The sequence below is a fragment of the Aristolochia californica genome, unplaced genomic scaffold (genome assembly GCF_029961685.1).
Source record: "Aristolochia californica isolate CCGP_79_NKW_82.1479 unplaced genomic scaffold, dmAriCali1.0.hap1 SCAF_3, whole genome shotgun sequence".
Classification (NCBI taxonomy): Eukaryota; Viridiplantae; Streptophyta; class Magnoliopsida; order Piperales; family Aristolochiaceae; genus Aristolochia; species Aristolochia californica.
Genome location: NW_027181992.1, coordinates 990,422 through 1,010,857, shown reverse-complemented (window position 1 = coordinate 1,010,857; position 20,436 = coordinate 990,422). Strand labels below are relative to the sequence as shown.

The window sequence follows — 20,436 nt, the reverse complement described above, 5'->3', positions numbered from 1 at the left end:
GTAAAATTAATGAGATTCTTCATAAAAAAACAAAAAAAAAACTGAGAAGGCATAAATACAATAAAACTGAAGAAAAGAGAACTTATGATAAAAAAACTGTTGTTTTCTCGCCAGAGCTGCAATCCCGAAAAAACTCTGGCTTTCCTCTCATAATGACCACACGAACCCTGGTCGTTCACGCCTATTTAATATTCAGAATCCAGGAGAAGAGTCACAAAGACGAGGGAATATCGTATTTCGTGCTTCGGGGCAGACGGAAGCAATTGACGTCGAGGTTCCGGAGCATGAAAATGGCGCACTGTTAGAAAACCCTATGTCTCTCATACTTCTCTAGGATTGTAATCTCCGTGGAAAAATATATACTGGTAAATTTTCTATTTTGTTAGGAGATGGAGATTCTCAATAAGCTCAGGAATCTCGATGCATATCCGAAGGTGAATGAGGATTTTTACAGTAGAACACTCTCTGGCGGCCTGATCACGGTCTTGTCGTCGATCGTTATGCTATTTCTCTTCATCTCCGAATTCAGTGAGTTCCTCCGTTCCTCTCCTTTCCTTCTTTCTTTTTTATTATATACTTGGAATGTGTCGTTATTCATTTGTGGCTATGATGCTTAAAGAACTCGATCGTTTCTTTTCCTAGGAAGCATTGTTATGTTATGAATTCTTTTAAGACGTCTTTGTTTTGTTTTGTTATATTTTGTAATTTGCCAGTTGCATCTTTGAATTTTGAGGCAATGGTTTTTTGTCTTTTGTATTTTGTTCTGAGATTTAAGGACTTATTTGCTTCCTTCTAGTATTTTTGAAATGAACGCTGAAATGAAGTGGATCCGATTATTTTTCAAAGGTTTAGAAAGTATTACAGTGGATATATCGGTGGTTGTTTAGTGCTGCTGTTGATTGTGTTGTTGTTTTTTGTGAGTTTTTTTCTTCATATCTACTTCTTGTACAAACTTCTTTTCGTTCACGTCAGGAGCAGGAGGATTTGTCCTTCGTAGCATGGTATTGTAGTGCATTTTTGTCTGTCTTGATTTGGCTTGTTAATTGTGGTCCGGAAAGTGGGAATGCTGTTTTGACCTGCCAAATGTGAGTTTGACTGGCTATAGTGAGCCACATCTCATTGGAGTCTGAACCGATTCTGTGGCTAGTTCAAGTTTATTAATGTTTGAATCGTGGCATTGTAGTAGATGTACCAATTCACGCTGGATTTGGGAAATATTATGACTGAGTTTAAGGCAAAATTTATTTGAAGATATCAAAGAGTATCTAGATGTTTTCAAATAGATATTCAGGAATATATTGATGTTAGATTTCATAGAAGTTCTAACCACAGGTTTAACTATATTACATTCATGAATCTCTGCTGCTGGGACTTGAATAAATAGCATGAAAAAAAAAGGAAAATTCCTAGGGCTTGAGTAAATGGCATAAAAGAAATCCTTTAATTACTTGCATCATGAATCTATCACAAAGAACTGAAATTTCTCCAATTATGAACCCTTATGGTTTATTCTATCCGCTGCTTTCCTTATTTATTTATTTACTTATTTATTTATTTTTGGTTATTTATTATGTCAGTTGAAGTACTTAAAAAATAGAGAAGGATTTGAAATTGAAATGGATGGAAGTAATGAGGAGAGAATAAAAGGCCAACATGGCATGGAGTCAAGCATATGATGTAGCAAAATGGAGGAGATTATGAAGAACAATTCTTTTGATCTATCCGCAAATGATTATTTTTCATCTATTCTAAAATTATAGTAGTATCTGTATGCTGATCTTATTTTTTTGATCCATCACTGTTTCTTGTTTTGCACTTTATGGGCTTCAACTTCAAAAAGCTGTTTGTCTTATGTGGTCTATTTATGACATGGATTTTGCTCTGTTTCTGTAGGGCTTTATCTTAATGCCGCTACTGAGACTAAGCTGACAGTGGATACTTCTAGAGGAGATCATCTTCGAGTTAATGTAAGAAAGAGACTGTGGACTGGGACCTATGGTTTTCTTTTAAACTTGTAATATCCTTCCATAGTACATTTCTCTTGTCCACTAATACCACAAGTTCACCACGTGGCATTGTTGTCTTGATGCAGGCTAGAAATCAAAATTATAGCATACATCCTATTTTCTTGTTCTGCCTGAACTGAAATTTTGGCTATGTTCTTTGATTCGTTTGTAGCCATCTTTAATAGTCATTCAGTGTACTCGTGTTTCTCTAGATAGATGCTTTATTTATTGAAGGGTTGCAAGGATCTCTCTCTCTCTCTCTCTCTCTCTCTCTCTCTCTCTCTTGTCTTTCTTAAGTGCATAAGTGGCGATTCAACATTTTGGTTAATTTTTTTTATGGCTCTGCAGTTTGATATTACTTTTCCAGCCCTGGCATGTTCGCTTCTAAGTGTTGACACCATGGATATCAGCGGGGAGCAGCACTATGACATTGTATGTTCTACATGTGCAATTTTTTTCAATTCCTTTGTCCTAATTGAACTTTTTAAAACCATCGCAACATTTGTATTAACAGAATCTTGACCTTGAGTTGGTAAAATTTAGCTTTACATTTACCTTCAAAGTTTCACTTGTAACTATTTAATTAGCGTACCTGTCTATTCGTTTTCTGTTTGCAGAGACATGATATAGTGAAGAAAAGATTAGATCACCTTGGTAACATCATCGAGTCAAGGGCAGATGGAATTGGAGCTCCCAAGGTTTGCTTTTTTCTTACCTGTGGATTTACATCAACTTAGATTATGTTTATAAGTTAACTAAGAATTATTTTGTCCTCATTGTTTGTGATATTTTTTTCCCTTGTCTGTATTACTAATCGGATATTCTTAATGAACACCATTTTTTGAATGAGAATAATATTATCAACCCATATTAGCAGATGCACTAATGGTCTAGTTGATAAACTGGCCAAGGAAGATATTGATCACCAATCGCTCGTTGTTCTGATCGACCCCCCCAAACTTTTTGGTTGTTCTTTTGGCCTTTTGGCCTACTAATGAAATTGTTTTTTTTTTTTTTTTTTTACCTTTTTTTGTGAGTATCCACCCAGGTGAAAGGAAATATTGAGTTTTTGCTCTCAAATATTCAAGCCTTCAATATTCATTCGGTGCTAAAGTGGAGCTTGCACATGATTCTTTACTATGTTATTTTGTAATTTATTTTTGACTAAAAAACCAAGTACCTTAGGTGCTTAGAAACCAGGGTGTGTCTTGGTTTGTCTTTATCTTGAAGTGCTGGTGCAGATTGTAATGAAAATGACATTTGCACCTCGACAATCAAAATGTTGTACGTGTTGTGTCAATGTTCACTGGCAAAATGTTCTCTCCTCTTTTTTTTTTCACCAATATTTTTCTCCTATTTCTACTCCTTTGATGTGACATTCAGCCAATGAAATGTCACACACAATGCGAATAAAATATTTTACTTGCAGGTAGCAGTGTAGTTAGCAATGTTCTTGTAGGAATAGTGTCCCATTTATTTGTCTTAAAAAAAGAGAAAGAATCCAGTTCATGGTCTTTATTTTTGCTTCTTTTGTTTCAATATCCTCATTTTTTTTCCTGCACCTCAAGTAGTTTGTCTTTGAGTTGGATTTTCACAGCTTGCATGCTTTCTTTTAGATCGACAAACCATTACAAAGACATGGTGGACGCCTTGATCATAATGAGACTTACTGTGGCTCTTGTTTTGGTGCTGAAGCGGTAAGCACCTACTGTTTAGAAACTTTATAGATGGATACAGTTTTATCTCCTATTTATTTGGATAGTTGCTTTAATAACTTCAGTAATGGCTCATAGAGAAGAAGAAATCTGTGTCAGTCATATGAGATTTTCCTTGTTCATATTTAAGGTTCTCCATAAGTTTTTGGCTAAAATGCTTCTTCCTTCAGGGTAGTTGCTACAAACGCCTCTCAGTTATCTGTTTCTGTTGAAAATCTTATGAGGCCCTCATTTTTCCTGCAGTCAGATGACCATTGTTGTAATTCATGTGAAGATGTTCGGGATGCTTACCGAAAGAAAGGGTGGGGACTGACAAATCCTGATATGATTGACCAGGTAGGTGTATATCTAGGTTTTAGTAGTTGACTGGATAGATAACCTATGAATTTATTTTATTTTAATGGACGAACTCATAGATTTGGCATTCATATTTGCAGACATTATCTATATGTTTATCAAATGATATAATGGTGTTGGTGTTTCCTGGATTCTGGATATTTGCAATTTTCAAATGAATGAAAATTGAGAAACTGTTGAAATATTTGAATAGAGAAGGGATTAGGTCAATAATCTGGACCTCTCTCACTTCTTTGGGTTCTAACTAATCTAGATGCAAAAAAAGACTATATTACCCCTGACATCAATCTAGATTATGTTTTAACTACCAAGATAAAAATACCTCTGTAAATACAAATAAGCCCCTATCGAGCAGGAACATAAATATCAAATAGCCCTAGCTAGTTAGAAAAAAATATCAAACTGTTTCTTACTCAAGGCTTTAGTGCAAAAGTCACCCAGTTGATCTCTAGAACACACATATGGAGTTAATAATCTTTCCACTTATCACATATTTATTTTTATTTTTATTGAGAACAACTTTCCACTCATCACTACCTGAATAATGTGGCATTACTTGACCTTGACACCACTGCTTGTTTTTACTCTTCCATGTAACAAGGTACCACTTAGGATGGTGCAATAACCACTAGTAGACTGCCGATCCATCCTTATTCCAGCACAATTAATATCTGAGAAACCAGTATTATTAAGATGATTTTGATGTTTACATAGAGGTCCTTGTCTTTTTCAAAGAAATTAAATTTCTTTGCACAACATCTAAATTAGTTTGTGTAGGAGTTTTCCTAAACTGACTCATTACGCATACTATATTGGCAATATCAAGTTTAGTAGCATGGATTAACTTATCAACTAGCCGATGGTTCTGTGTCTTGTCCTTGAGTAATGACTTTGTTCATGATGTAAACTAACATTCACGTCCATGGGTGTCTCTGCTGGTTTAGCACAAGGTAAACCTGTGTCTGTTAACCAATCTATCAGATCATTTACTACTTAGTTTAACCATTGTAATTTGACCTATCTGGTTTTCCTGGTCACCATATTTATTAGACTGAAGTGGTAGAATAATCACTTCCCCAAACACCTAATGGTAATACTTATTTTTATATATCCTTCTACACACACACACACATGTATCAACAAAAACAGCATACCAGTAACTGCACAGAGGTTAAAAACCACACTGAAGACAGCCAATCTTCCGAATTTGTATGATGCACAACTGAAACATAGCATACAACACTCCTTTGATCCACACATATACTCAGGGATATAATAAATTCTGAGATAACCTCTATATCTTTTGATAATACTTAAAAAACAGTGCATAGCACTAGATTACTCCAAAAAGGACAACTTCTGGACAAACCAGTTTCTGTGATAGTTGAAATTTGGAGTAAGGCAGGGTAGCACAGTATCTTTTATCCACTTTGGGGCTGTACAGTTTCATACAGGATGTAAAACTCCCGTCACACCAGTCACACCGTTATCCTATTGGTTATGGAACAAGAGAAGAAGACAGACAATTGATTTGCACCAGTCATAGAACAAAAAATCAACTTCTTAGTTTCAAGTCTGTGCAGGTATAGGAGGAAGAGAGAGTAAAAGAAAGAAAAGTTTTATTGGATACCATGAAAATTGAGAAAATATAGACATATTTGAAGTAGAGAAAAGATGAACGGAGAGAGCAAGCGACAAGAAATTCGGGAAGAGATTACGTCAATAATCTTGATTTCTCTCCCTTCTTTTTTCTCTCACAAATATATAGATACAAAAGCGACTATATTACCCTTACCTCCAGTATGTCTTGAGTGATTTAACTACTAAGACATAAATACCCTTGGACATATAAATAAGCTCCCCATTGACAGAACTTACATAACTTAAACAGTGATAATCTTAGCATAAGGCACGATGACAGACGTTGGGAAAGCATTGAGGTATTATGTTGTTGCTTATGATCAAATTGTGTGTGTTAAGGAATAGTCCCACATGGATTAGTGAGTACAAATATCTTGAGTTTATTAGCTGAGAAAGAAGTTTCCTAAGGTGGTTAGTCATTTTGGGATGGGCCTTGGACCCAACTTAACATGCTATCAGAGCAGGTACTCATATGTGGGCCTGCACCTAATTGTAGAGCCACAAAAGAGGGACTACACCTAAAACTACCTACTCTTAAATTATCCACTTGTAGAACCACAAAAAAAGGGTCTACACGTGAAGGGGAGTGTTACAGAATAGTCCCACATGGATTAGTGAGTACAAATATCTTGAGTTTATTAGTTGAGAAAGAGGCTTCCTAAGGTGGCTAGTCATTTTGGGATGGGTCTTGGACCCAACTTAACAGTGTGTAAACATGTTGGTCTTCTAATAGGTAGCCTGACAAGTGGCCGGTTTTTTCCTTCAAAGCTTTATTTTCTTACCACTTGTTAAGACTGCAACTTACCTTTGAAAAAAAAAACTGCAATTCAGTCCGATAGAAATAAAAATGTAAGAACAAAATGAAAACCTACTAACAATCTGAATTATTATCTCTTGTCTGCTAAAGTTCCTGGGCAAATTTCAATATATGGATTATGACTTCAGTCAGAATTATAGTTTTTCATAGTTGGAATCATCAACATTTCCAACAACTTGAATTCATTTTATGTGGTGAAACTGCAGAAAAAATCAGTTTCTCATTTAAGAATAAAGCTGAAAAATAGAAAACAAAGACTTAGTGAAGGATTTCTCATGTCCAGAAAGGGGGAATTAATGCTTCTTAGAGCTAAAATTCCATGAGCCTTCTTGTTATACATTGAAGAAGTATACTGTCTTTGTATTCATCTTAATAATGACATAGCAGAAAAAGATTACTAATACACTGCTCAAAGAAAGGAAGGTGTTTCTTGAAAATTTTAAGTGCCTATGGGGCAACTTCAGTGAAAATGTTTGTTGGATCATTGGAAAGTCTTTTGAATTTTCTGGACATGCATATGCAGATTAGGAAGCCCCAGTCCTTTTGGCGGTGTAGCTGCGTGTTCTTCTCCACCCTTCTATCCAGTCAGTGTCCTGACTGTGTCCATAATGTCAAAGAAGGTCTCTTGTTTATGGTCGAGGGCCAATTCTACTTGATCAGTTCTTTTTCTTCATAGCCTTGTACTGTGTCTGGATTGATTGAACACTAATGGACCAAACTTCCTACCAAAGTTATGCATGCTACAGTGGGAGGAAATTTATTATGGATTGCTCTTACTATGGGATTCTGTGTTGCAAACTTTTTCTGGGGCAGGTCTCAAGTATGGTTGGAAATGGAATGGGAAACAAAATGAAAAATCCTGTCAGAAGAAGAATTTTAAACTTTTGGTGTACCAATATAGCTCATTAGTTGTTTAAAGGTCATCTGGTAACTGATTGGTTCTGTGAAGGCATTTTACCTTGTAAAGAAAAGACAACCTAAATATCCACTTCAGCCAAATCAGTGTTTAAATGTCTAAATGATGACAAAATTGAATCCAATTTTGGATAGGTTGCTATTGTTGATTGCTTCATTGTTTGAATATTTGATTTCCTTGCTTTTCTTATCTATACTCTTGTGGACTTTTATGGTTGTACCTCATTTCAGTGCAAGAGAGAGGGCTTTATCCAAAAGATCAAAGAAGAAGCAGGTGAAGGATGTAATGTCCACGGGTTCTTAGAAGTCAGTAAAGTTGCTGGCAATTTTCATTTCGCTCCTGGGAAAGGCTTTCATCAGTCAAGCTTCCTTGTGCAAGACTTGCTGGCCCTTTCATCAGAGACATATAATGTATGTAGTAGGCAGCTAGTTCTTCTTTGTTGACTTGTTAGGCAGCTTGTAAATTGGAAAGGAATGCTTTATATAAGCTTTTCTTTCTTTCATTGGATAGTATGTGATTTTTGGATTTACATGATTTATAGTTCAGCACATAATCCAATTATCATTTTTATGCAAACAGATAAGCCACAAAATTAACAAGCTCTCTTTTGGGGATGAGTTCCCAGGTGTTATCAATCCACTCGACGGGTATGATGATATTCTTTTAACTACCAACCCAGTATTGGTATGACCTGACATGTTTTGATCTGGTAATATGATTAATTCTCAGAGTACAGTGGAACCAACCGGCTGCAGCTGGAATGTATCAATATTTCATCAAGGTCAGCATTTAAACTTTTGCATTGAAAATATTAGTAAAAGATGCATATCTGGAATAGTGTAATCTATATTGACATGATCAATGGAACCTTTTATTATCAAAATATTGGCTTATGAAAGTAATCTGATGATCTTTTGTTTCTACACTAACTTGTTTTAATCTGAGTACATGAGCCCCTATTTATAATAGAGGAAAGTAGTAGAGTCCGATTAAAATTAAACTATTATTGTCCCAATTACACCCAAAGTCTATCACTTAAAGATGAGTCATAACATAATTAAACAACTGAACATAAATAGAAGACTAACATAACTAAAATACCTTTTAATTGAAACTCTTTTGTGAGACCTTTTTCCATAATAATTCTGGCTCTGTAAAACTTCTTATTGTGAGAGCCATGTAAGACTCTTTCATATCTGTTGTTCAACAGTAACAAAAAACCTAAGTATATCTTGTTTGTAATTTGTTTGGTACCTTTAGCTTATATGTTGTAAGGGGTTGAGAATAGCTGATGCCATTGTAATTGGTGACCGTTGACATTTTGTAGGTGGTGCCCACAATCTACACGGACATCAGGGGTCGCAAAATCCACTCTAATCAGGTATATTTGTTTTAATACTTTTCGTTAAAAAATGTTGCAGTTTTGCTTAAGTATATCATTCAAAGCTTCATTTCTATGGAAAGTGGCTTGGACCCATACATAACAGCCACCATTTTGTTGTAGTTTTCTGTGACTGAGCATTTCAGAGAGGCAGATGGCTATCCACATCCTCTTCCTGGCATTTTCTTCTTTTATGATTTCTCTCCCATAAAGGTGGGGATTTATAAACTGGCTTAGTGAAAGGCACATGCAACTTTTTTTTATTTGTTTTCTATTTCTGAAATTTATTATATTTTAAAATTTTAAGTTTGAAGATGCTCCATGCTTGTCTGGTTTTGGGAATGAAAATCTTCTCTGTAGTGTTTGGGTCTCTATGTTAATGTTATAAGACAATGCTGCAGGTAATCTTCACGGAGGAAAACGTGTCATTGTTGCATTTCTTGACTAATATATGTGCAATTATAGGAGGTAAAACTACTTTCTTGTCCCTTTCAGTTTGATTTTACTTGTTAGCCAATCCGGTAAGAGAGATTCAACAGAGAGTACATAGCACGTAAAGGGCACTCTAGGAATATGCCAATAAATCAAAGTTCATGATTTCCTTTTCGGCTTGCACATTTTGATTCTTCTGCAGGTGTCTTCACTGTATCCGGTATCGTTGATGCATTACTGTATCATGGTCACCGTGCAATCAAGAAGAAGATGGAATTGGGAAAATACACATAATCTTGTTCTGAATAATCCACGCTCACTCTGCCTGCTGTGAGATTGCTGTTTTTCTCGAGAAACCAATCCATTTTGGGATTTTGCAGTTCACAGCTTGACATCAAGTTGATTGTCCGTCTAAAAAAGGGCTTCCTCATTGATGAAGCGTCCACCATCCAGAGTATTTTTTTTTGTATATCCATTACAAAGTTGATATTTATGTGGTGGAAGTTGGTTTCATTTTCAGTTCTAAAAGAACAACAGATTATTTACTCCTCTACTCCACGATTAGTGTTTAAAGTGCACAAAATACATGCCCAACGTACAAGAATTATTCTAAAAGTTGCTATGTGTTTGGTCTTGAGGTAAATTTTCCTTTCCACATGAATATTTTATGAAGGTGAACAATGATATTTAATTTTTTAAATGAGATTAGCAATTCTAGGAAAACTAGAATCTTAAATGTTGCTTACCTGTTATTCGGTTAAGAGTATTTTAGGACAAGGAGAAATAGAAATCCTACTTGATCAACCAGAGTCTTCAACTGCTGTTGTATTTGCTGTTTGCCTTTGATGTTCATTCTGTCAGGTTCATTATTTCATGCGGTTTGGTTCAACCTTTAAAAGGAATTTTTAATTATATATTTTAAAAGCAAACAAGTTTTTAAAATAAATGTGAGGATTGATATAAAAAATTTTAAAAGCCAATTTGAACTCCGAAGAACTCCTTGGTTTTCAATTTTCAAAATTTCTCTTTAATGCAAATATGTTAAAATTTTAAAAACAACAAAGACGGGTAAATTATGCGGCTACAAGTCTTCATGGTTCGAGGCGTGGCGTGAAGGTGTACGAGTCGATGTCTTATGCATCCGATGGCCATCAGTCAGCTACGTAATCACCTCTGTTATCGAGCGACCTCCGCGATTCCTCTACCCATAGGAAGAAAAAGAACGAAGAAATTGAAACTCATCAGCAAGGCGATTCTCTTCTATGAGGGTGCATCACGGGAGTTGGGAGACGATTTCGGTCTTGAATGTTCCCCCATTTATATTTCCTCACCTTGACTCAGTTTGAGGTATTCTTGATTGTCTTCTTCGGAAGTTCTCCAAAATGGCTCAATTCGAGAAAAGCTCTGTTTTTCTTTGATGGATTACCTTTGGGAATACTCTCTTCATGAAGCCGTCTCGTTCTCGGGCCATGGATCATTACAAGGCCCTCGGATTGAACAAAAACGCAACCAAAGATGAAATCAAGCAAGCTTTCAGGGAATTGGCTCTGAAATTTCATCCAGACAAGCATTCTCTTTCTTCAGAAGAAGTGAAAGAAAGAGCAGCAGCTAGATTTATGCGGGCCACCGAAGCCTACGAGGTCTTGATAGACGATGGGAAGCGCGCCGATTATAATAGGAGAAGTTCTTCCTTCTCGGGTGGCAGTGGTAAGGCTGGTAGCTATGGTTATAGTTACAATAGAAGTTCCTATCAATCCACGAGTAGGCCAAACTCTCGACGTGGGCTTAATTTCGATGCCGTATTTCGATTCTTAACGAGTCGCGGGTTTCTGCTCAATACGGCTTTTGCGAGGTAATTGTTTATATTTTGCCTGTTTTATCTTCGCCTGCCAAATTCTTATCGTGCGGTGTTATTTTTCACTTCTTTTTTAATTTGGAACTTGATCAAAGTTGTTCTTTTCTTTTTTTTTTTTTCTTCTTCTTCATGTTCTATCATTCCTTCTGGATTCGAGGTAGGAAGGAAGTGTCCTGTTGTATCTGTTATTTGTCTGCTGCTTATGAGCAAATATACGTTACGTATCATTCTAACCTCTTGCCCGTTAAAGGTGCTTTGTTTTTAACACAACATGCAAATTTGCTTGAATCAAATACAACATAGTTATGAAGTTTCTGCTGTATGTTTCCTGTGAAGTGACTCTTAAGAGTTCTTCTGAACTGCTCAAAGGTTCATTTGAAGTACTGCCCCCCTGTCGGAGAAATTCCATCATATGCTTATCATATGCTTAGGTGGTTTATCAATTTTTTTCTCTTTGGCCTTTTACTTCGTCACCACATTGTTGGTCTATTATGCGTTTTCTGTCTTGAAGAGTCTGTAAAATAAAAAGCATTAAAATGGGAGCTTTAATTTGCCTTAGATTCCCATTTTGATAGGAGAACAAAAACAGGCAATTTCAGTCTGGACTGAACATATCACTGAGTACTATTGGTTCTTAATGGGATGGACCTACTCAATGTTTCCTTTCGAAGATAACCTTGTCTTTTTTATTTGTTTTTTTTTTTTAACTCTCGATATATATTTAAGACAAAAGAACCTCTAATTACATTGCAATAGATTGCTGGCAAAGTACAGTCTTCCGTTCTGCAGTTGCTAGAATCTTCATCACCTTTTTATGATCTGGCTGTTTTATAATTTCTAATTTTTAAAAAGAAAAAAAGGCCTTTAATTGCTTTTTATTGTCACTTTATTACATAAGCATCAAGCTTCTGTGTTACATTTTATTTTGGTTATCCAAGTTATACACTTGTGCATCTGATGCGTTTCCACAACCCATTGTGTCCAATGATATTTTTTTGTACTTGGGTTTGTGAGAAGCTTGCTGAATGAGAGCCTTTCCAGAGGATCTGTCATTCTGTTTGTTTAACCCATCCTTGGCTTTTATACTACTGGTTTTGGGTATACCTTCTACCCTCTCAGGCCTTTCAATGAATTCTCCGTTGTCATTATATGCAAAACAAATCCTCATCGGTTGATATCTCTTATTGCAGTATCATACTTGGTGGCGCAGTTGTGATAGAAAGAAGTGGTGAGAAGATCTGGAAGATGCAAAACTCTGGGGTATGAAGTTTCTCTTCCAGTCTGTTTAAACATCCTTTTCAATTCAATTTGCACCTTAAATTAATCAGAGTTGATCTTAACGTATGGGAGGCTTCACAGTGAACTACTGTTTTTTCTTTTCGTTTCTTGTATGGATTTAGTGAATGAGTGCATATCCATGTGTTTAGTGCATGTCTGTGTTTTTTTCTCCTTAAGAGGATAGAATCATAAATCGACCAATATAAGCTAAGCTACCATCAGTATTGAGGTTGTTTGTAAAAGTGATCCAAATGTACTGTCACAAGAATGTCAATCTGGGTATTCGGATTGCAACTATGGGTGGGTGCTTGAACGAATTCTGGGATTATAAAGGATTTTACTTTTCATCTGCATGTTGGACCAACAGTTGTCTTTCAAATGTGAAAATTTTACCTTCTCACTGTTCTCAAATAAGAGAAAAATGTTAGTGTGGTAGGATAATACTTTTTGCACAAGCAACTGATTTGTTTTCTGCAGTTCAATATTTGGTGCTTGCTATGTGCGTACAGTGCATTGCGTCTGTTCTAGTAAATATTATGAGGCAAACTATTAAGGCTTGGCTTCATTTCATTGTTACTGTGTTTATTCTGATGCGAGCACTGTTTTGCACGCAGAAATCATTTGAGGAAGCTCTGGAATCCATACAAAAGAGCAAAGTGCAGCAACCAAAGGACAACAGTTGAAATTTGAAAGTGCTCATCCCAGTATTCAAATTTTTGGAGTCTTGTCTGCTATTTATTTGTATGATTTGATCCATTTGATATGTAATATAAAGCCAAGTAAATTACTCTGCATTCTGTTCAGAAAAAAAATGGTCTTGCTTTTAAGATAGCAGTCTCTTTTTCCCGATTTTTCTTCCACTGTTTGTCGGTCTTAAATTATACTAGAGAAGTAAAAGAAACTGATATGTAGTAGAAACTTCCAGTATCCGGAGCTCGTATGGACATTTCATCGAACAATTTCCGTTGCATTGTCCTTGCGGCTTAAATATCAATTTAGAAGTGCAAATCTACAGATGGAATTCGCCTCGTTTGTGCAGTCTCAGACGGTAGAAAAAGGAAAATCGAACCATACATGTTTCCTTGGAAAGATGTAAAACATTTATGAGGCAAAATTGGAGATGCGGGGTATCGATCCCCGTGCCTCTCGCATGCTAAGCGAGCGCTCTACCATCTGAGCTACATCCCCTGGTTGGAATTTTGTTGTTCACCAAAAGAAATGAGCTAACCAATCTCACTTTCACATATATTAGTATATAAGTCTCTTTACATTCATGTGAATGCAACAGCCTCTTATGCAGCTTTCAAATTTTCAATGGCATTCTCTGTTTCTGTTCTGCCTTCAGTTTTCTCTAAACTTCTTTCTTCAGTCTTCTTTTTAGCTGTAATTTGCCCGACTTTCACATACTTTTCCATGAATTTATATTCCCAGTCTTGTAAAACTTCAAGCTCATCACGGCTCAAACCTTCAATATTCCCTATGACGTCCTCAGGGTCGAAGGACATGAGAGCCAGAGCACGGCTTGCATCTTTCCCAGCAAACATGGCATATGGTCCACCAGGGCCATAAAACATCCTACAAAAGAGGTGCAAAAGATCAACAGCCTGTTTTTATTTCATGCTGAGAAATAAATTTTCAGTTTTTATCTGTGCAGACTTATTTTCAGCTGTGAATAATCAAAATGGAGGCCACCATAGTTGCCATCTTACCAAGAGTACTTTGCCATAGTATCCCAACAGCTACAAATGAGAATAAAATGATTGGACAGCTATCATATGCAATTTTTAGTATAACACTTGAAAGTAATTGATCTGCAAGATCCTAGTGGAAGTGATAAATTAAGAAGGCTGGGTAAGAATAAAAATTAGTTGATATTACTATATATCAAAGTATGCAAACAAACAGTAATGAAGCAAGGACTTGCATCATACAGGCCAACAAAATGGAAGGATGTACATTGTTGAATCATTGAGGATACTGTCTTAATCTAAGGCATACCTGAATCATTGAGGATACTATGTCTTAATCCAAGACATAACTGAATAGTTGAGGATACTATGTCTTAATCTAAGGCATAACTAAACCTTAATTTTAGGGAATTATTTGTATATACTCTCCATTTATTCTTTAATTGATATGTAATTAATTCAATATAAATGAAGAATACTCACCATTTTAGATGTGCGGTGATTTCATCAATCTTCTCACACATATTCTGCATAAAATTTGACAATTTGTGTGGTACTACCAACTGTATATCTAAGAAACCATCAAATCAGAGGACATTGATGCACATATAGCTCTGCAAGTGTTCCATGCAACAACAAGTAGTCCCCCTCCCTCTCCCTCTCCCCCTTTTTGTTTTTCTTGATTGTAAATTACAGCCACAAATAAAAGACTACACCTTATACCTGAAGTAGACTTAAACCCAAGACCTCACCCTAGAACCCCCCTTCAAATGTGGCAATTGAGATATACCTTCATCTCCCTCTCTCAATCTTCATATGATTCAGATGCTTGCACTTAAATGCCAGATGGAGAGGACACCAGTTACCAGCATGAGCTAGTATGGCAACAGCCCCACATTCTTGAGAACATAGAACACCTTCACCATCATAAATGCAGCATGCTTCTTGCAAAACAGGGGACAAAAGTTGCCTCCACAAGATAACAGTGCATGACCTCCCCACAAAATCCATCTCGGAGACCAACTCATTATCATACATAGATGGGTCACTAAATGAGGTGCCTGAGTAACATACTCAAGTCCTTTCAAGAGCAGTTACATTCTCAGAAACAAGAAGATCTTTCTTGAGCACATCCAACAATCTATCCTAGATAACGACACCTAAGCAGAGAAACTGCATCCCTAGACCCAACTTTATAGCTAAAAGATCTAGGGAAATTGACCTAATCTACCATTACCAATCAACAAACTGGCCTTAAATTCACTTCCCAAAACCTTGAGTATAGGAACCGGAAGAAATCGCCAACTATGGAGACATGAATCTCACTGAGACACCAGAACTACTTGTTCTTTCCAAGGAAACCAACCAAAGGCATTCGAATATATATCCAGAAGACCAATGAAGGAGACAATGCAACCGGTCGATATTACAAATATCGAACCACAAAATTATTGGAAGAACAAACAAAATTTTAATTCACTATCATGTTGAAGTTAAACTGAATCAAAAGAAGCAAAAAGGGCACTTACTCCAAAAGAGAAGATACCAAAAAAAAAAAAAAAAAAAAAACCCATACGAGTCTCAGTAGAATCAACTACGTTTAGTAACTTATATTCAATGCATCTAAATAATCTCAGAATTTCGAGTAACTCACAGGGGTTGTTGCCGAAGGGAACAAATTTCTTTTTAAGAAAAAAGGTACCTTGACTTGGTAACGTCGTAAACCAGCCCTTTTATGGCCATCAACAAGGGCTTCTTGGGATCGGACCCATCATAAGCTCTTAATTCCTCCTCTGCAACGTCGCCAAGCTGAGGCGGTTCGGAAACGACGTGCTGCTGCTCCTGCTGATCAGCTGTCCGCTTCTCATCTGGTAGTTGATCTGACGAGACGAACATCCCGGCAACGAGGTGATAGACGGCGATCATCAGAGCGAGGATTGTGAAGAAAGCGGCCGGAGAAAGGCCTGTAAACGCCGGAATGGCGTCCAAGAAGGCGGAGTAGAAAGCCATGTCTCGGCACCCCTTCACAAGTCACAAATGTCTTGTACGGTAGACAATTGTATTATGAAGTAGAATTTAGAAAGACTTTGGACAGGAGCGAGAAGTCCGGGAAAGACAGTGTCGTCGTGTCAGGTACTCTGAACCGGTAAAAATCAGTGAATGTTGGTAAATATTATTGGTCTTTGGCATTCAGCCATTAATCCACCAGAACCATACAAAAGCAGTCGAAGACCTTTTATCACGCTGGGAAGACCAAGGAGGGCATAATTTTTTTTTCCTGTTCTTTCAAAAGATAACTTGAGTAGAACTTCAATGTAATTTTTTTTTTTCATAATTTATATAAAAAATAATAAAATATTTTTCATGATAAAATATCAATTCTGAGACTCATTTCTCCAAATTGATATCATGTTATTCCAATCAGTTTTGATCTGTAATCTATTGAGCAAAATTGGATTCCAGTGGGAGCAAGTCGCGTTGAAGGTCAGACTTGCCTCTTCTACCGGTTATTAGATCACGATCAGGGCAGTCGTGAGTCCCATTAGCATGAGATCCCTTGAGTTTCTGTTATTTCACCAAATTCTGTAGCCTGATTTAGTAACAGTTAATGCAACTATGACTAATGGATGTTAATTGGTGTTCTAGTACGAATGAGCAAAGTCTCAACAGCCAGAACTCGGAAACGACGACTCTGCAAGGCAGAGGAGAGATTAAAATATGAAGTCAAACAATGCTACGCGTCCTTATGGCTTCTACTTTTCAAAGACGAAAGCAGGAAGGAAACATCGAAGAAGAGAGCGTGATATTTTATTGGTTGACTGTGAGGTAAACGTTAAACGTTGGAACAACGCTTCTTTGACTTGTTCCCTTGTCCAATTATGGTTTCAAATGCCCAAAGAGAGTCCTCAAGGTTCTGCAAGAACCCTCAAAAAATTTAGTCTTCCCCTTGTTCTCATTCTCAATAGACATGGTGGATGCTTTGGTTTCGTTTGCTCTGGAGAACTTGGGGACCTTGATCACGGATGAAGTGAAATTTCTCAAGGATGTCACCAAGGAGCTGGAGCAGCTTTCTGGGACGTTTACTGCTATCCAAGCTGTCCTAGACGATGCCGAGATGAAGCGGGTCATGGATAAATCGGCAGGGATGTGGGCAGAGAAACTCAAAGATGTGGCATACGATGTGGATGACGTGCTGGACGAATGGATGATAGAAACTCACCGCTTAAGAATGGATGACTCTCACGAAGCTTCAGGCCAGAAGGTATGTCTCTTCTTTCCGTCAAGTCTTTCTTCCAGAAACATCAAGTTACGCCGTCGTTTGGGTAAAAAGATAATGGAAATAAAGAAAAGATTGAGCGAAATCCGAGAGGAGGAAAGCCAGTTTAAATTTCTTCATGGCAGACCAATCGAGATGGAGAGTCGGTTGACATTTTCTGAAATAAATGAAACAAAGATATTTGGCAGGAATCGGGATAGAGAAATAATAATTGGTCAATTGCTAGGCTGTTTTGCTAAAGAGGCGGATATACCTATCCTCTCTATAGTTGGGATGGGTGGACTGGGTAAGACAACTCTTGCTCAGTTGCTTTATAATGATACAAGGGCGAAGAATCACTTCGATAAGAGAATGTGGGTCTGTGTGTCCAGTAATTTCGATGTTCATAGAATTGGCAATGAGATAATTGATGCTTTCCAGCGAGAGACAGGCTTCGAAACTTCAGCTACTGATGCGTTAGAATCTCTTAGATATCGTCTGAGGAAAGTTTTAGATGGGAAGAGGTTCTTACTTGTGCTAGATGATGTTTGGCACGAGGATGAGGAGAGCTGGGAAACACTGATGCTCCTCCTCAAGGGTGGAGCACCAGGCAGCAGAATCATCGCCACTACTCGGAATGAGAAAGTTGCCTTAAAGATGCGTGCCACTTGCTTGCACTATTTAGATGCAATGTCTCTAGCTGATTCATGGCTACTCTTTAGCCAAAGAGCATTCCATGGGAGGACGAGAGAAGAGTGCTCGATGCTGGAAGAGACCGGGAAAGAAATAGTGAAGAAGTGCAGAGGTGTACCTCTCGCAGTTAAGACTGTTGGAAGTGCTTTGCGCTTCCAGAGGACAAATGATGAGTGGGAACGTGTCTTGAAGAGCAAAACATGGGACTTGCAAGATGTGGAAGAGGGCATTTACCCTGCTCTGTTGCTGAGCTACTACTATCTGCCCTCACATTTGAAACAATGTTTTGTGTATTCCTCTCTATTTCCAAAAGGTTGGGTCATAGAAAAAGATATGTTGGTAAAACTGTGGGCAGCGCAAGGCTTCATTAGAAGCAAAGGAAGCAGAGAAATGGAGGAAATCGGCAGGGAGTACTTTGAAGATTTATTGGGGCGATCCTTCTTTGAGAATTCAATCAAGGATGATGAGGGGAACATAACGACGTGCAAGATGCATGAACTTATGCATGACCTTGCTCAATTTGTCTCAAAAGGAGAGTTCTCCATCGACGACACTGTGAGGCCAAGCCAAATACAGGCTCGCCATTCATCGATAATTGGGGTTCATGGTAAGATCTTCGTTGCTAACTACAGGCCTGAAGCAAACAAGTTGCGGTCACTTCTCTTCATTGGAGAGTCAGATTTTTCTGAGCTTCCTCCTACTCTGTTCCATGGTTTGAGACGGATTAGAACATTGTGCTGTGGAAATAACTGCATTGAAAGATTGCCATCTTCAATCGGCAAGATGATCCATATAAGGCATCTGGACTTCTCCCATACACTGATACAGGAATTGCCGGAGGCCATGACTAATCTCTCTTGTTTGCAGACCTTAAGACTTAATGGGTGCTTCAAGCTCCACAAACTTCCTACAGAGATGAGAAGACTTATTAGTCTGAGACATCTTGAAATTGAAGGTACTCCTCAACTGTGTTTACCAGAACAAATAGGGAAGTTAACTGCCCTTCGTACCTTGTCCAAGTTCACAGAGCAGGGTAAGAGTGGATATTCAGTTAAAGAACTGAAAGAGCTTAATCTCCTCCATGGAAAATTAGAAATCTTGAACTTGGAGCTAGTAAGAAGCGGAGATGAAGCAAAGGAGGCTGGGCTTGTCAATAAACAGCACCTCCATGCTTTATATTTAAGCTGCAAGAACACGACAACTGATGATATAAAGAATTTACCAGGGGGAGAGAATGATGTGGCAAGGATACAGAGTGTTTTTGAGAGCCTTCGTCCCCACAAAAACCTGAAAATTTTAAGGATAATGAATTATTCAGGAAATGAGCATCCAAGTTGGTTGGTAGATTCAGTGTTCTGCAATCTCAACAATGTGGAGCTCAGTGGATTCATCTGCAAACAGTTGCCAGCTCTTGGACAACTACCAGCTCTCAGATATCTCCTTATACAGAAAATGCCCAACGTGAAATCTGTGGGTATCGAGTTTATTGGAGCAAGGGGAGGCTTCCGAAAGTTGGAGAAGCTTGTCTTTGCGCATATGCACGAATGGGTGGAGTGGCATCTTCATCGGGAGGACCAAGCATTGCAGAATCTTTCTTCATTAGAGTTTCACCATTGCAGGAAGTTGAAAGCATTGCCAGAATGCATTCCCGAAAGATTAAAGGAGCTCAGTATCGAAGAATGCAATGAATTTGGATGGCATCAGCGCCTTCCACAGCTGGAGAAGCTCAGCTTAGATGGTTCGGTAGGGAAGTTCACAAAGTCGCTGCCTAGCCTACCCAACCTTGAGAATTTGGAGATTTTTGGAGCTCAAAAGATGAAATCATTACCAGATGGTTTGTTAGAACTGAAAGAACTCCAAACGCTCAACATATCTTTTTGTCAACAGGTGAGTGTTCTGCCCAAGGGAATGAAAAGGCTCAGTAAGCTGAAAAAATTGACAATCAGGCGGTGTCCAATTCTATCTGAAAGGTGCCAGAAAGATAGTGGGGAGGATTGGAAGAAGATATCTTTTATACCCACCATTGAGATTGATTGGAAGAAGATCCAGCGGCCTCTCCCCTTGGAGAGTCAGTTTTGGTGATTGTGATACTAATGGTGAAGTTAATCAGAGGGCCTTGTTCTTCCTGTTATCCTATGTGATCGGAGGGGGTGAAGGAACTAAGGAAAGCTCGGTCAGGCAAAGACTGCTGAAGATTTTGGACTGTAATTTACGGAAGTGGTGTTTCTGTAAATAAGAAGACCGTCAAACCAGGCGAGAACCAAAACAAGTTGTTTGATGGTGGTAGTGGGTTTCAACAAGCTGGAATAGCTCAGTTGGTTAGAGCGTGTGGCTGTTAACCACAAGGTCGGAGGTTCAAGCCCTCCTTCTAGCGGTTTTCATCATTAAAGTCTTTGTTTTC

General features: G+C 37.8%; 4 protein-coding genes and 2 non-coding genes across 7 annotated transcripts; 4 read left to right on the top strand and 2 right to left on the bottom strand.

The window, feature by feature from the left end:
* The first annotated feature begins 61 nt into the window (after positions 1–61).
* Positions 62–9,956, top strand: LOC137958355 (uncharacterized). Of its 2 annotated transcripts, XM_068805322.1 has the most exons (13): positions 65–528; positions 1,894–1,967; positions 2,355–2,438; positions 2,624–2,704; positions 3,623–3,703; positions 3,965–4,057; positions 7,683–7,862; positions 8,032–8,099; positions 8,182–8,233; positions 8,780–8,833; positions 8,957–9,046; positions 9,235–9,301; positions 9,468–9,956. In XM_068805322.1, the coding sequence occupies exons 1-13, from the start codon at positions 390–392 to the stop codon at positions 9,557–9,559; spliced, it is 1,155 nt and encodes a 384-aa protein (XP_068661423.1). In that variant the 5' UTR covers positions 65–389; the 3' UTR covers positions 9,560–9,956. The 2 variants fall into 2 exon arrangements, with proteins under 2 accessions (XP_068661424.1, XP_068661423.1); XM_068805323.1 differs by lacking the exon at positions 8,957–9,046 and having other exon boundaries at positions 62–528.
* A 496-nt stretch (positions 9,957–10,452) lies between these two features.
* LOC137958559 (chaperone protein dnaJ 72-like) lies at positions 10,453–13,276 on the top strand. The gene is made up of 3 exons (XM_068805619.1): positions 10,453–11,117; positions 12,311–12,380; positions 13,013–13,276. The coding sequence occupies exons 1-3, from the start codon at positions 10,711–10,713 to the stop codon at positions 13,079–13,081; spliced, it is 546 nt and encodes a 181-aa protein (XP_068661720.1). The 5' UTR covers positions 10,453–10,710; the 3' UTR covers positions 13,082–13,276.
* A 25-nt stretch (positions 13,277–13,301) lies between these two features.
* On the bottom strand, positions 13,302–16,270 carry LOC137958558 (membrane steroid-binding protein 2-like). The gene is made up of 2 exons (XM_068805618.1): positions 15,789–16,270; positions 13,302–13,973 (listed from the first exon to the last, which is right to left on the bottom strand). Exons 1-2 carry the CDS (start codon positions 16,094–16,096, stop codon positions 13,691–13,693), a joined length of 591 nt encoding a protein of 196 aa, XP_068661719.1. The 5' UTR covers positions 16,097–16,270; the 3' UTR covers positions 13,302–13,690.
* Positions 13,514–13,586, bottom strand: TRNAA-AGC (transfer RNA alanine (anticodon AGC)). The gene has a single exon. It is a non-coding gene; the product is annotated as a tRNA-Ala (tRNA).
* Positions 16,271–17,054: 784 nt separating the features above from the next.
* On the top strand, positions 17,055–20,117 carry LOC137958518 (putative disease resistance protein RGA3). The gene has a single exon (XM_068805575.1). It carries the CDS (start codon positions 17,055–17,057, stop codon positions 20,115–20,117), a length of 3,063 nt encoding a protein of 1,020 aa, XP_068661676.1.
* A 218-nt stretch (positions 20,118–20,335) lies between these two features.
* On the top strand, positions 20,336–20,409 carry TRNAN-GUU (transfer RNA asparagine (anticodon GUU)). Its single transcript has one exon. It is a non-coding gene; the product is annotated as a tRNA-Asn (tRNA).
* Positions 20,410–20,436: the final 27 nt, after the last annotated feature.

Excerpts from the sequence above, each read along its gene's own strand:
- LOC137958355 (XM_068805322.1), top strand. The coding sequence starts at position 390 with ATGGAGATTCTCAATAAGCTCAGGAATCTCGATGCATATCCGAAGGTG. Across the intron at positions 3,704-3,964 it reads CTTGTTTTGGTGCTGAAGCG|TCAGATGACCATTGTTGTAA; the intron begins GTAAGCACCTAC and ends TTTTTCCTGCAG. Across the intron at positions 4,058-7,682 it reads ATCCTGATATGATTGACCAG|TGCAAGAGAGAGGGCTTTAT; the intron begins GTAGGTGTATAT and ends ACCTCATTTCAG.
- LOC137958559 (XM_068805619.1), top strand. The coding sequence starts at position 10,711 with ATGAAGCCGTCTCGTTCTCGGGCCATGGATCATTACAAGGCCCTCGGA. Across the intron at positions 11,118-12,310 it reads CTCAATACGGCTTTTGCGAG|TATCATACTTGGTGGCGCAG; the intron begins GTAATTGTTTAT and ends CTCTTATTGCAG. Across the intron at positions 12,381-13,012 it reads GGAAGATGCAAAACTCTGGG|AAATCATTTGAGGAAGCTCT; the intron begins GTATGAAGTTTC and ends TTTTGCACGCAG.
- LOC137958558 (XM_068805618.1), bottom strand. The coding sequence starts at position 16,096 with ATGGCTTTCTACTCCGCCTTCTTGGACGCCATTCCGGCGTTTACAGGC. Across the intron at positions 13,974-15,788 it reads TACGACGTTACCAAGTCAAG|GATGTTTTATGGCCCTGGTG; the intron begins GTACCTTTTTTC and ends CCTCTTTTGTAG.
- LOC137958518 (XM_068805575.1), top strand. The coding sequence starts at position 17,055 with ATGGTGGATGCTTTGGTTTCGTTTGCTCTGGAGAACTTGGGGACCTTG.